Source organism: Copadichromis virginalis, linkage group LG2, assembly GCF_057382275.1.
Source record: "Copadichromis virginalis isolate Kocher_CV1m ecotype Utaka linkage group LG2, C_Virginalis_male_GT1.1, whole genome shotgun sequence".
Classification (NCBI taxonomy): domain Eukaryota; kingdom Metazoa; phylum Chordata; class Actinopteri; order Cichliformes; family Cichlidae; genus Copadichromis; species Copadichromis virginalis.
In genome coordinates this window covers 3,387,539-3,400,438 of record NC_140619.1, presented here as the reverse complement: position 1 = coordinate 3,400,438, position 12,900 = coordinate 3,387,539, and the positions used below count along the sequence as shown (strand labels likewise).

The following is a 12,900-nucleotide window of genomic DNA, read 5'->3' as shown; positions in this document are numbered from 1 at the left end:
CGAGAAGGAGCAGTGTCAAGATGGTGGTGTTATGGGTGATGTTGCTTCTTCTTCATCAAGGAGGTAAGTACAAATTTATTCTGTCCATAAATCTGAAACTGGATTATTTTTGTCAAATACATCTGTGAGCATTTATCGATAATATTTTTATAATAATATTTTGAAAACATTTTAACCTAATACGAAATGCTGTTGTGTTTTAACTCAGATTCTCTGGTTCCAGTGAAAATGGTTCAGCTTGGTGAACCAGCAACCTTAAAGTGTGATATATCCAAAGACATCAGGAGTAAAGTATACTGGTACAGGCAGAGTGTTGGGGATACACTTAAATTAATTGTGACACTATATCAAGATACAGAACCTGTGTATTATTCTCCGTTTTTGAAATCAAGATTTCCTGCAAAGAACGCAAACAATTTTAGCAAACTGACTATTCTGGAGACAATCCAAGAGGATGAGGGAATTTATCATTGTGGAACCACAGCATGGCATAATCTTGAATGGAGTGGGACATATTTGTTAGTTAAAGGTAATAAACAGACCAACTTTTACAAACTTTTTAATCTTTCAGAGTATTTTTTGAAGAATGTCATTGTAATACATTTTATATTATGCAGGAAACACTGAAAGGACATCAAACTATATTGTTGTACAGCAGCCGATAGAATCAAATCCACTGCGTCCAGGAGACACAGCAACTCTACAGTGTTCAGTTCTCTCTGATTCTGAGAACAAGACGTGTCCAGGAGTTAATAATGTTTTCTGGTTCAGAGCTGGATCTAATAAATCTCATCCAAACATCATTTACACTGATGGAAATAGGACTGATCAATGTGAGAAAAGATCTGAACATCAGAAAAGATGTTTTTATCAGCTTAAGAACGTCAGCTCCTCTGATGCTGGGACTTACTACTGCGCTGTGGCCACATGTGGGGAGATATTATTGGGAAACGGAACTAAACTGAATATGCAAGGTACCCCAATGATTCTGAAATTAATGCATATAATATTTCTCATCAGGATGTGATATCTCTTACTTTTTGCCAATCCTAACTTTATTTTCTCACTACTTTTATTATTGTTCCAGAAAGCAGTGTGTTGTCACAGACAGCCAGTGCAGTTGTTTTTTTGCTCAGTGCTGTCATGTGTATAAGTCTCCTTGTTATTGCTGTCCTCATTTACATAACCAAGAAAAACAACAGTGATCATCACAAAGGTAATTGAAGTTACTCACCATTTGCTATAAACAAAAATAATTATTAGACATTTAATTCTTAATTAAATGTTATATTTCTAGACTATCAACAAGCTCCGGTTAATGATCAGAAAACACAACAGGTACTTAATGTTAACATTATTCTGATAAATATGAACTTAAACAAATTAAAGGTTAAAAGTTTTGATATTTTCTAATATTTTCCAATTTTATAATATTTTTTATTTAGGACATTTCCTGGATTAAGGACACACAGATGTTTTCTGCTGTTATCTTTGCTGTGACGAAAATTGATATTTGCACAACAAAGGTTGTGAATGCAGCAGAGGAGCAGCAGATCTACACAGCTGTCAAGGCTTTTGGGCTGGATTAGAGCTACTTTATGGGATTTTTTCATCTTATAGATAACACGCTTTTATGTTTTAAAGTTCTGTTGTAGTTCTGTACATATACATTTGCACACACATCTAATGTGTATGTCTGTTGCTTATTTACATTATTATTATTATTATGTGCTGCCTTTAATGAAGTAAAAGAAAAACTCCTCCAAACAAATTAAGTAATCATGTTAAAAATTCCTTTATTTCCTCACATTTCCCATTACCAAGTGTTTTCCTTAACATTTCAGCAAAATAGTGCAAGGTTGTTTTAAAGTATTAATTTAAGTAATATACCATTTTCAGGGTGACATCAACTCACATTGAAAATGCTTACCCAGTAAACACCCCACAGATTTGACTGAAGGGTAATTTCATCTCAGACCAGCACATGTTTTAGACTGTCTCTGATAGTGTAGCAGATATATGGAAGCCCGTTTCCGCCACTAAAAAAAAAAAAAAAGCTAGTATCCATAACTCGAAATTTCGAGTTATTTTCTCGAAATTTCGAGTTATTTTCTCAAAATTTCGAGTTAGCTCTGCCAATCAAAAATATACGTGAATGAGGTCGCTTTCTTGTTACCCGGAAGCATATGGCGCAGGACCGCGCACTCAAAAACGGATCCCAACAAATTAAAGTATGTTTGCTGATAGTAACAGCATGTGATTCAGCTAATAACACAGGGATTTCATCATTTGTGAAGCCAGGCTGAAAACACTCAGCAATCTGTGCATTCACGACTGGATGTAATACCGGTAGCTTAGCTGTAGCATTTGTAGCTGAGGGCTTCAGCTTCCGGGTAACATGGAAATGACGTCATTCACGTAGATTACTGATTGGCAGCGCTAACTCGAAATTTCGAGTTGCTTTTCTCAAAATTTTGAGTTAATATGTCGAAATTTCGAGAAAATAACTCGAAATTTCGAGAAAATAACTCGAAATTTTGAGTTATGGATCCTTTTTTTTTTTTTTAGTGGCGGAAACGGGCTTCCATACAGATAGTCTGATCGTCTCTGCATGAACATTTTTGAACTTGATACACGTAGCATTCTGTGTTGTGTTAGAATCAAGAGCAGCCTAAAAAAACCTTGTATTTACTCTGAATATTATGTAGAAAAGGTATTTAAATATATTTATTCTTTCAAGGTTAAAAAAACAACAACAACAACATTAAAATACCTGCATAGAGACTATAAAAATATAAAACTATGCCTAAAAATTACAGAATTTCATCATGAAGTCTGTGATGAATAAATTCTTTATGTACTGAAATCAGTGTTTATGTTCAAGCTGGAGAGATTATACCTCTCGACTGGTCTGGGAACACCTTGGTGCTCCCCTGGACAAGACAGAGGACGTGGCTGAGGAGAGGAAGGTTTGGGCGTCTCTGTTTAGGCTGCTGCCCCAGCGGCCCGGACCCGGATAAGTAGAAGAAGATGGATGGATGGATGGATGGATGGATGGATGGATAAAAATTGTTGGAAGCAAATTTGATTGTGTTACACTGCATATCCTTGCATGATGAGAGAATATCATGCGTTTTTATGCTAAAACGTGTTGACCAAACTTGACCCTTCCCTCTTTAACGTTATACGACACCTGTAAAAGCGACAGTTTTCCTTGTCTGTTGATTAAAAAGGTGAACAAACCACCGTTTGGCTTAACATATTGATCCTCCATCACATCAGTGTTCTGAATGCTTTTATTGTGAAAGATTGCTGATTATTAGTGGTGCTGGCAACGCCGTTGGCCGATTGTGCTTCCTGTGATGTTCAGTTAGTTGCCTGGAGTTTCAGCGAGACTACCTACTGATCATGTTTACTTCTCTGTTAATTAAAATTCTCTTCAAAATTTCTCATTCTTTTATTTCCATGCTGAATGGAAGAGGACACATTTAATTACAGACTGAGCCGAAGCCCAGCTGTACAGCAGCACAAACTGTATGTGTCACATTCAGTTGGTGATGCAGAAATGAAAAATCATTTTTATGTTTGATTCTAATATTACTAAATCTCTTTTATAAATAACAAGAATTAAATGATGTGACAGAGCTTGAAACAGAAGCTCTGAGTTAGCAGAGAAAGTTGATAACCATAATCAACCACCCATTATCTGTGACAAGAACAGCAACAACAACCTCCATAAGCTGTGCAAGACAACATGAGCAGCTGAAATGCAGGTGCCTCTATGTGACACCACAGGAAATGAGGAGAAAACACAAGCAAAGAAAAGCACAGAGGAAAAAACAGACCAAAGCTGACAGAGGAAGCAGAAAGGCGCATATGAAATAACCAAAAAACTGTAGTCTGTAAAGTGAAGAAGTAGTATGTAAGTTTCCAACCACTGTGACACTTCGGGCTGTGAACACATTAAGCTGATCTAACTCATATAACCTTTGAAAGCCTGAACCTACCATGTGAAGACCTCTATTCACTGAAATCAATACAGCAGTAATCAGTACAGATAAACAAAGACTAAAATATGAATTTAAAAATATATTATTCCGACTTCAGTTTTTTTTCACCAAACAGGATTTCTCCATATGTGAGCAAAGCACAGTAGTATGGTTTTAGCATTAGATGATTTGGAAAGACTGTAGTCACATGTCTCGTCCTCTTTATTTCTGATACTGTCATAGGGCCTGGAAGGGACTCTGGCCCATCTCTAAAAGAGACAGAAAACCATTCACACTCAGATTCCCCCCAATTCAGTTTAGAAATATCAGTTAACTTCTCCCCACTAACTGCATGTCTTTGGACTGTGGGAGGAAGCTGGAGTACCCGGAGAGCAGGCACGCAAACATGGGGATAACATGCAAATTCAGCACAATTTGTTCGTGTGAGGCGACAGTGCTAATGACTACACTCTGCTCCCTGTATGTGCTGTGTGAGCTGTATTTATTTATTTTCATTCTCATTCCTTTTCATTCTTACTCTATTTCTATGCAAGTACAATACTGTTGTGATTATTCTTAGTTTATCTTATTTCTGTATATATGTATATTTGATTTTTTTCCTCTTTTTTTTTTACAGTTTTCACCTTTGAGGACGATATTTTGTCCCACTGTATACTTGATGGGTTGACAATAAAACACTTTACTTGTTATGTTAGGGTTAGGTCTCATTCCAAAATGAATTAAATTCATTTTTCACCTTAAAATTCTGAACACAACACCCCATAATGACAAAATGGAAAAAAAAAAGTTTTCTTGAAATTTTTGCTAATTTATTAAAAATAAAATACAGAAATATAACATGTATGAGGAGTAGTAAGTAGAAAGTAAGTAGTAGTAGTAAAGACTGGTGTTCAAAATGGCAGAAGAAAATGAATTTGCTGCATAATCTATCATATACATTCATAACAATAAAGACAGAGATTGGTGCAAAAGTACAATAACAATAAACACAAAAATATAGGTGTGGTGAGAATAAGGCATGGCGGGACCACGGAGTGTCATTCATGTTTTGAGCCATCTTTATTTACATCTCACCACAACAACACACCAACCCCTGAGTCCCCCGTGTTTTAACACGGCGGGCGTGATGTACTTTATTCGTCAAAGGAGATGTAACACAGAATATAGCATAGAATAACTAAATGCATTAACAATATGATACAATGTTTTTTATGACCAAATTCATTCAAATCAATGAAAATTTTAATTGAAAATTTTATATTTTTAGTGCTAAATAAAAAAACAACAGCTGATTCAAGGCGGTTTGCGAGAGTTGTCATTTTGTATGTTACAGCAGCGGCCCGGTACCGGTCCGTGAGTTGTTTGGTACCGGGCCGCGAGAGTTGAGGCTCAGATGTGAAATGTCTGGTTTTCAGGGTTTTTATCGGTCTTCAGCGTTATTTTGTTATCGTTTTAATCGTTAACTCGGTTTCCCTGGGTCTTGTCACGTGTGTTATGAATAACTTTTCTTTTTTTCGGTACCAGTACTAGTTTTATTTTGTTGTATTTATCCGTGACACCTTAAAGGCCGGTCCGTGAAAATATTGTCGGGCATAAACCGGTCTTTGGCGCAAAAAAGGTTGGAGACCGCTGTGTTACAGTTAGTCAAATATCCTACTGTTAGTCTCACAGCTACAGTGAGTAAACAAAAACCAGTCCACCAGATGTATTATGCTATGACATGGGCCTTTTATATGTTTTCATTAATGAAGCATGCCAATATGAGTATAAAAAGGAATAATTTCATAATCAGTTTTATTAATTCATTGGATTAACCTTTGTTGTCTACAATGTTTTCTTTGATATTCTGGTTCCAAAAATCATGAATGTTCTAAATTTAAGAAAGCAAAGCAAGAAAAACCTTTAGTGTCTGGATAAAATAAGAACTGCGATCACAATCACACAGAGAGCCAGCAGCATGCCGAGCACAATGACAACCGGGTCCCACTTTTGTCCTAAAATCACAAAACAAAATACACTAAATTCTTTCATTCTCATTTATAATTTGTAAACGGAAAATATTATCAAATGTCATGAAAGAAACGCTGAATAGTTTTTACCATAAGTGGATTTCACTTACTAATAACATTTTAAGTCAGTCTCTGTGAGCCATGACATGCTGATAAATGTGGAAAGCATTAAGAAATTAATTCTGGGCTTTTTATTAGGTTTAGAAGTTTAAGAGTTGTATGCCATTTAAGTCCGCAAGTCCACAGGTAACAGTAGCAAATCAAATATTACATTTACATTAATGCATAATATAAGAATTATAGATATTTTTTAAAGTCTTATCAAATGATTCCCTGAAACATAAAAACAGTTTCAATGAAGTGAATTAACATGTAGGAAAAAAATCAGCAAAAGATTTTAGACAATTATAAGTGTGACCATTTAAGATCTCTATATAATTAAACAAAGTAATTTTAAAAAATATACCTATCTCAACCACAGTTCCTTCACCAAACAGGATCTGTCCACATGTCACCACGGCACAGTAGTACGTCCCAGCATCAGATGAGTTTGTTACAGTTTTGGACAGACTGTAGTCACATCTCCCGTCCTCTTTATTTCTGAGACTGCCGTGGTAAATGCTGCCTGGATGGGATTCTGATCCACCTTTAAACCAGTGCACTTTGTCTTCATCTGGACACTGATCTGTGTCATCTTTGTTCTCAGAGAGGAGCGAACACTGCAGAGTCATTGTATCTCCCAAATGTACTGACTCCACGTCTGAAGTTTGTTTCACGGTGACAGATTTCTGCAGCGTTTTTGTATCTGTGTGAATTACAAAAAGACACAAAATAGCATTAACTGTAATTATTTGGGCTTAGAAGCAGATATGACAAAAACAGTCAAATTAAAATACGTTACCATCCACGACCAAAAGTGTGCTATTAAAAAATTCCATTATGTATGCCGTTCCTGCTTGGCATAAGTAAGTTGCTTCATCTTCTTTGGTTGCATTTGTTATGGTAAGAGAATAGATATCACCCACTTTTGTGGCATTGAATCTTGAGTTGTTAAATGGTCCCTTTAGTGATATTTTGTCAAAACTTCCTGAGGCAATTGTTTCAATCATGTTTCCAAATTTCAGCTTATACCAGTAAGACAACCCAACATCATCCCTAGGGATTTTACATGTCAGAGTCACATTATCTCCAAGTTTAGTCACAGTTATAGAGCTCTGGAAAGGACCCTCATCCCCTTCGGTCAAAGCTAAAAAAAAAAACAAAAAAAATACGGTATCAGTTAGATTCGAACATGACAGGACAAAGCACCTTAAATTTAACAAATATTACTCAACCCTATATCACAGTGTCACATGTTTCAGTGCAGAAGTAAACTTACACAATGTACTTAGAAGAATCAAAGAAAGCAGCCTTCTGATCATTGTGGTACCTCAGCCTTCTCTCGCACAACTGATGTCTTCCAACTCAAAGGAAGACTTGGTCACAAGATAATCAGGGGGTACGAAGTGGAAATTACAGTCATTGGCTGAAACACAGAAAATCCACTTCCTGTAAAATTTTACAAACCATTTTAGTCAAACTTAGCTGTACAGTTTGTTTTCACTGATTATTCCCCAGCATAATCTGTATTTTAAAACCTAAATTGTACATAGATATAGGTTAAAAATATATATACATTGAGATTAATGTTTTATCATTGAAGCAAAGCAATAGCTACTAATTCCTACAGTTATAGATTTGGCATTGAGGATTGTAATTACTCCAAAAATTGTAACACAATGCATGATTTCATGATAGTCTATTCTCCACTAAATCTCTTGATTTCTTCCTCTCGTAAAAATTGCAAAAGTGATCTGAATACTTTGATTTTGGTAGTGATAAAGAAAAACCTTGTATTCTTAGTCTGTTTTTAAAGACCATCTTCTCATCTAGACCACCATCAAATTCAGAATTTGAAAATGACAGTTTTATCAATTCTTTGATCAGAGGTTTTAAAGGCTGAAATCAATCCGAGACCCTCAAAACATCAATGACAAACAACTGACAATGTTTTGTTTTTTTTCATCTAACATTGCATTGCAGACAGGTACGTGCATTAGAAGAAGCCTTAGCTTATTGAGCAATTCTCAATAAGAGCCCGCCACACAAGTGGTGTCCTCTTTTAAACTCATCAACCACAACATTAACGCCACTGACACTGAAACCAGGCCACATACATACCAGCCAACTACAAACTGCTATAGCCCAAGCAAACCCCTCATGGCAAATGCAGTCAACAATTGCAGCAGCCTCACCTAGAAGATGCACTAGCCCCAGTTTATTTAGCACTACCACAAAAACTGCTCAACAACATTTTGCCCAGCATTCAAACTCAAGCATTCACAGAACGCACTGGAAAAAGCCTGATCCACAAATAACCCATTCTGGATCCGATACTAACCCCATGTTTGCCTACTGGTGGTGGTCAGAGGGCCCGGTGGAGCCAGTGTCCGGCAGCCTCGCCTCTGTCAGTGCGCCCCAGGGCAGCTGTGGCTACAATGTAGCTCCATCACCAGTGTGTGAATGTGTGTGTGAATGACTGAATGTAGTGTGAAGCGCTTTGGGGTCCTTAGGGACTGAGTAAAGCGCTATACAAATGCAGGCCATTTACCATTGAAGTTCCTGAAGAACAGAGGTGATTTGGTAATAATGTAAGCAACAGAGTTTTGAACAAGTTTAAGCTTATGGAGGGATTTGGGGGGGGGAAACCATGCAAGAGAGAATTACAACAGTCAATGCAGTAGGTAACGGGACTATGAACAAGAATGGACGTAGACTGAGGGGAAAGAGAAGGACGTAATCGGGAGGGGGAGGGGGGCGCAGAATAGCACGGGAAGGAGCGCAATCACACAAAAACCACACAGTCGCTAAAAGGTCCGCAAAATCCTCTTAGCCTTTACGTTGCTACCAGCCTGTTGCTCGAGCCGCCGTACCGCGACGCTCGTACCGGGGGGGCTGGCGCGTCAGACATGGCCGTTTTGATCCCATGGCTATCCAGCCGTAACGCTCCTCACCTGCGGCACCCAGAACCTGAAAGACAAGACAGGAAGAAGAAAAAAAACAGCATTCCCCCGCAGGGTGGGTGGATGCCAGAAATGTTAGCCCATTAATTCCCTGCAGTTCTTTTTCAATTGAACACTAATTTGTTCAGCACTTTCTTGTCTTTTATACAAAGTACCAGCACAATTAGACCTACTACACAAAAACTGCTGCTACAATTAAAATTGATAGCTATAAGTGCTGATAGATGATAGATAAAAATGACAGCTCTTATTTGCTACTTGTTTAAAAGAGTCATAAATTAGTTGAAATGATTTTCAGTTGAATTGAGAAGAAGAGCAGGAACATCTGGCCCAGCAAGGTGACAAATGCTCTGTTGCCACCTGCTGGTAAGTTTTTCATTCTTTTAATGTTATTCCACAGTGATTCTTGAAGAAAACAATTACAAAATATATTGCCTAAATGAAAAATTATACTTTCATGTAAATCTCTCTGCTTTGTAAAAATATTAGATTATGAAAATAAAAAAATATGCATTTGTTAATCTGTCAGTTAAACCAGTAAATTATTAATAAATAAAGACCACCGCTGCTTCTGTTTCTTGTTTCTTGTTTTATTTCTATGCAGAATCTAAATGCATTTTTACACTACATTAAAAAAAGTAATTATAAAGATGACCTAACACTCTGCAATTACATTGTGTTTGTCATTGTACAATTGTCCTGTATTCGTAAATGCCACCATACCATACCTAATCACAAGATTCGTAAAGCCCACTTGTTTGGGCAGAAGGAACCAAACATATGTGATATACCACCAGGCCCCAGTCACTCTTCTCCATGTATCCTAAGACTGCTTTGGTCACTAATTTTTAATCCTATTATTACTGACATGTGTGGACAATATATGACTTCAGACTTTAAATCTTAAATCAGTTCCCTGAGGTAACCATCTTATCACTACGATACCATCTCATCCTCGTCAAATTAAATTGTGATAAAAAATATGTCACATTAAAAGTGAATTTAACAAATGGTAATGCCAGAAAGTGGATTCTGTCCATCTGGATGTAGTGTTTTTCATTCATCCAAATCAATGTTTTCAGTCTCACAGTCTGATACGTGTATACCATAGTTTTAAAAGATGTGGGACACTGTGTAAAATGTATATAAAAACAGTATGGGACATGTTTACCACTGAGTAGCATCCTCTCTTCTTTTAACAACAGTTCATAATTGTTTGGGATTTGAAGAGACCAGTTGCTGGACTTGGTGAAAGTTGCCCCATTATTGTCCAATAGCTGTTCAACAGTCCTGGGTCTTCTTTGTCATATGTTTCAGAGCCAGTTTTTAGTCAGCCTCCTGTCAGAGAGCACAGGGTTTTCCAAAATGTATGTGCAAAACCTGCTATCCTCTCAGCTTGCAAAGCACTAGCCTTTGGTAATGAAATATGGAAATTCCCATTAGAAATACAAAAAATATACATTCCAGTAGCTCGGCATCAATCTGGCTTTCAAAGACAATAGCCAACTGTCATTTCCATAAGGAGAGGTCATTGGAAAGAATGAACAGAGTGTTGATAGATGCTTGGCTCTTAGACTCTGATGGCCCATTTCGGCAGAAGGGAACCCCAGCTGTGAAAGCGATTGGAGCAGGACCTCGAGCCGAGACGCTGGTAGTGGAGATAAAGGTGGCGTGAATGGAGCTTGAATGATGAGAGGAGGAAATATGGAGGAAGTGGGGTGCACAAAGGCATTTCAAAGGAGAAAGACAGGTGCATAGTTAAATTTAAAGTATGTGTCATGAATGCTGATTGGTGAAAAATTTTTCTCCAGGCAGAGAAGCTTTGTTTAGTGGTGGATGTCACGATCCTGAGTCATTTGACCCAGTGTTTTGAATTTTCTCGTGTTTTGATGTCATTTTGTATTATGTTTCATGTTTAAGTCCTCTTTGGTAGTCTTAAGTTGATTTTCTAGTGCCTAGGTCGTTTCTGTTTAGATTTAGATTATTTAGTATTTCCCCCTTGTGTCTTTGCCCTCTGTGTCTCCCTCTGTGTGGCTGTGATTATCTTTGTTGTGAGTTCTTGAGACTTGCTTCCCTCATGTTTCATTCTGTTCCCTGTCATGTTATCCATATTTCCTCAGTCATGTCTCCGTGTGTCTGTCTGCGGCTCTGTGTGTGTGTTCCCATTACTCCCTGTTTTACTTTGTCTTTTAATACATTACGTCATATCTCTCTTGACTCTCTTCAGTGTACCCTTTCAAATAAAGCCGTCTTCAGCAGACAGTTCAGCTTCTTCACCTCTTTTCAGCAGATAGTTCCTTCTTCAGTTTTTTTCAGCAACACTTCCACTACATTTCTGCTACATGGCATCTACACACCATTTTCACAGGAAATAAAACTTTTTCTAGTACACATCTATAGTTTGTTTTCATTGCATGTGTGGATTGGATGGGTTGTTAATGAGATCTGATGGGAATTCTATATCAGTAGTACCTTTAGAAATGTGATTACTTAGAAAATTAAAACTTATACACTCCCAGTCAAAAGTTTGGACACACCTTCTCATTTAATGTTTTTTTATTTTTATTTATTTACATGACTATTTATATTGCAAATGTAAATAGTGATAATAAACAAAAAAGTGTGAAATATCTCAAAACATCTTTTATATTTTAGATTCTTCAAACTAGCCACCCTTTGAGTTGATTACTGCTTTGCACACGCTTGGCATTCTCTCGATGTGCTTCATAAGGCAGTCACCTGAAATGGTTTCCCAACAGTCTTGAAGGAGTTGCCAGAGATGCTGAGCACTTGTTGGTCCTTTTGCCTTCACTCTGCTGTCCATCTGTGTGTGTGTGTGACATCAAACTACACTAATATCCAACAGTTGATTCTGTCTGTTCAAGAGACATAGGAACTTTTCAGTGTTCACTGTACTCTAATTCTCACAAGACAAAATAGAATAGAATAGAATAGAATAGAACAGTATAGCCATTTATTGTCATTGTACATGTACAACAAAATTGTGGGTGCTCCATACCAGCTGTCCCAGAATAAAATCTAAATAGTAGACAACAGGAATAAACAGCAAACAGGAGAAATATATACAATCAAGAGGAATATATGCAAAATACCATTAAAACACAAAGGCACACATTAGATTAGTTACAAAGTTACAAGTTAAAAAGTGCTTGGAAGTAGTGCAAAGAAAAGATACAGTCTGAACAGAGTCAGTTTGGTTTGCTATGTAATTTTCATATGTAATTTGCACCACAAATTACACATAAGTTCTGGTTTTGAAGAAAATAAATCATGCTGTGTGCTGTTCAACACTACTGAAGAACAAAATGTTATGGTCCCTCAACTTAACATTTCCCTGAACTGCAGAACTTGTGGTGTTTTAGGCAGTTTTTGCAGTACATATTAAACCATACATAGAGAGTCAAAAAAAAGGAAGTGAACAAACATTGTAACAGGAAATGAAAAAAGATCATTTGTTTTAGAAAAAGATCAAGATGAAATTGGTGTCACAGGAAGTTTATTTTAAGTGTTTTCTGTGTTAACCAATCAGACGCATTTTATGGTCTAACCCAGTGTGCTCATTTCCCCTTCGTAACTTACTGAAAAACCCTAAGGTGCATTTTCAAGATGGTCGTCTTATGGATTACATTGCTTTTTCTTCATCGAGGAAGTAAGGGGGGATTTGTTTCTGTTTGTTTGTTTTTTGTTTTATCTGACCATCTGACCAAACTGAACGTATTATTTATGTGGAATAGATTCATATATAGATAGACATAGAGGTAATAAGAGAGATAATAACATAAAAACTGAACGTTTTCT

General features: G+C 36.9%; 2 protein-coding genes across 2 annotated transcripts; one reads left to right on the top strand and one right to left on the bottom strand.

The window, feature by feature from the left end:
* The first annotated feature begins 20 nt into the window (after nt 1-20).
* LOC146716767 (signal-regulatory protein beta-2-like) lies at nt 21-1,607 on the top strand. The gene is made up of 6 exons (XM_085468292.1): nt 21-63; nt 209-529; nt 618-974; nt 1,088-1,216; nt 1,298-1,338; nt 1,446-1,607. Exons 1-6 carry the CDS (start codon nt 21-23, stop codon nt 1,587-1,589), a joined length of 1,035 nt encoding a protein of 344 aa, XP_085324418.1. The 3' UTR covers nt 1,590-1,607.
* A 3,495-nt stretch (nt 1,608-5,102) lies between these two features.
* LOC146716766 (twitchin-like) lies at nt 5,103-7,463 on the bottom strand. Its single transcript, XM_085468305.1, has 4 exons — nt 7,398-7,463; nt 6,921-7,265; nt 6,486-6,824; nt 5,103-6,004 (listed from the first exon to the last, which is right to left on the bottom strand). Exons 1-4 carry the CDS (start codon nt 7,438-7,440, stop codon nt 5,913-5,915), a joined length of 819 nt encoding a protein of 272 aa, XP_085324431.1. The 5' UTR covers nt 7,441-7,463; the 3' UTR covers nt 5,103-5,912.
* Nucleotides 7,464-12,900: the final 5,437 nt, after the last annotated feature.

Coding starts and splice junctions, on each gene's coding strand:
- LOC146716767 (XM_085468292.1), top strand. CDS start 21: ATGGTGGTGTTATGGGTGATGTTGCTTCTTCTTCATCAAGGAG. Junction 64..208: donor GCTTCTTCTTCATCAAGGAG/GTAAGTACAAAT, acceptor GTTTTAACTCAG/ATTCTCTGGTTCCAGTGAAA. Junction 530..617: donor GACATATTTGTTAGTTAAAG/GTAATAAACAGA, acceptor TATATTATGCAG/GAAACACTGAAAGGACATCA.
- LOC146716766 (XM_085468305.1), bottom strand. CDS start 7,440: ATGATCAGAAGGCTGCTTTCTTTGATTCTTCTAAGTACATTGT. Junction 6,825..6,920: donor CACACTTTTGGTCGTGGATG/GTAACGTATTTT, acceptor TAATTCACACAG/ATACAAAAACGCTGCAGAAA. Junction 6,005..6,485: donor AGGAACTGTGGTTGAGATAG/GTATATTTTTTA, acceptor TTGTGATTTTAG/GACAAAAGTGGGACCCGGTT.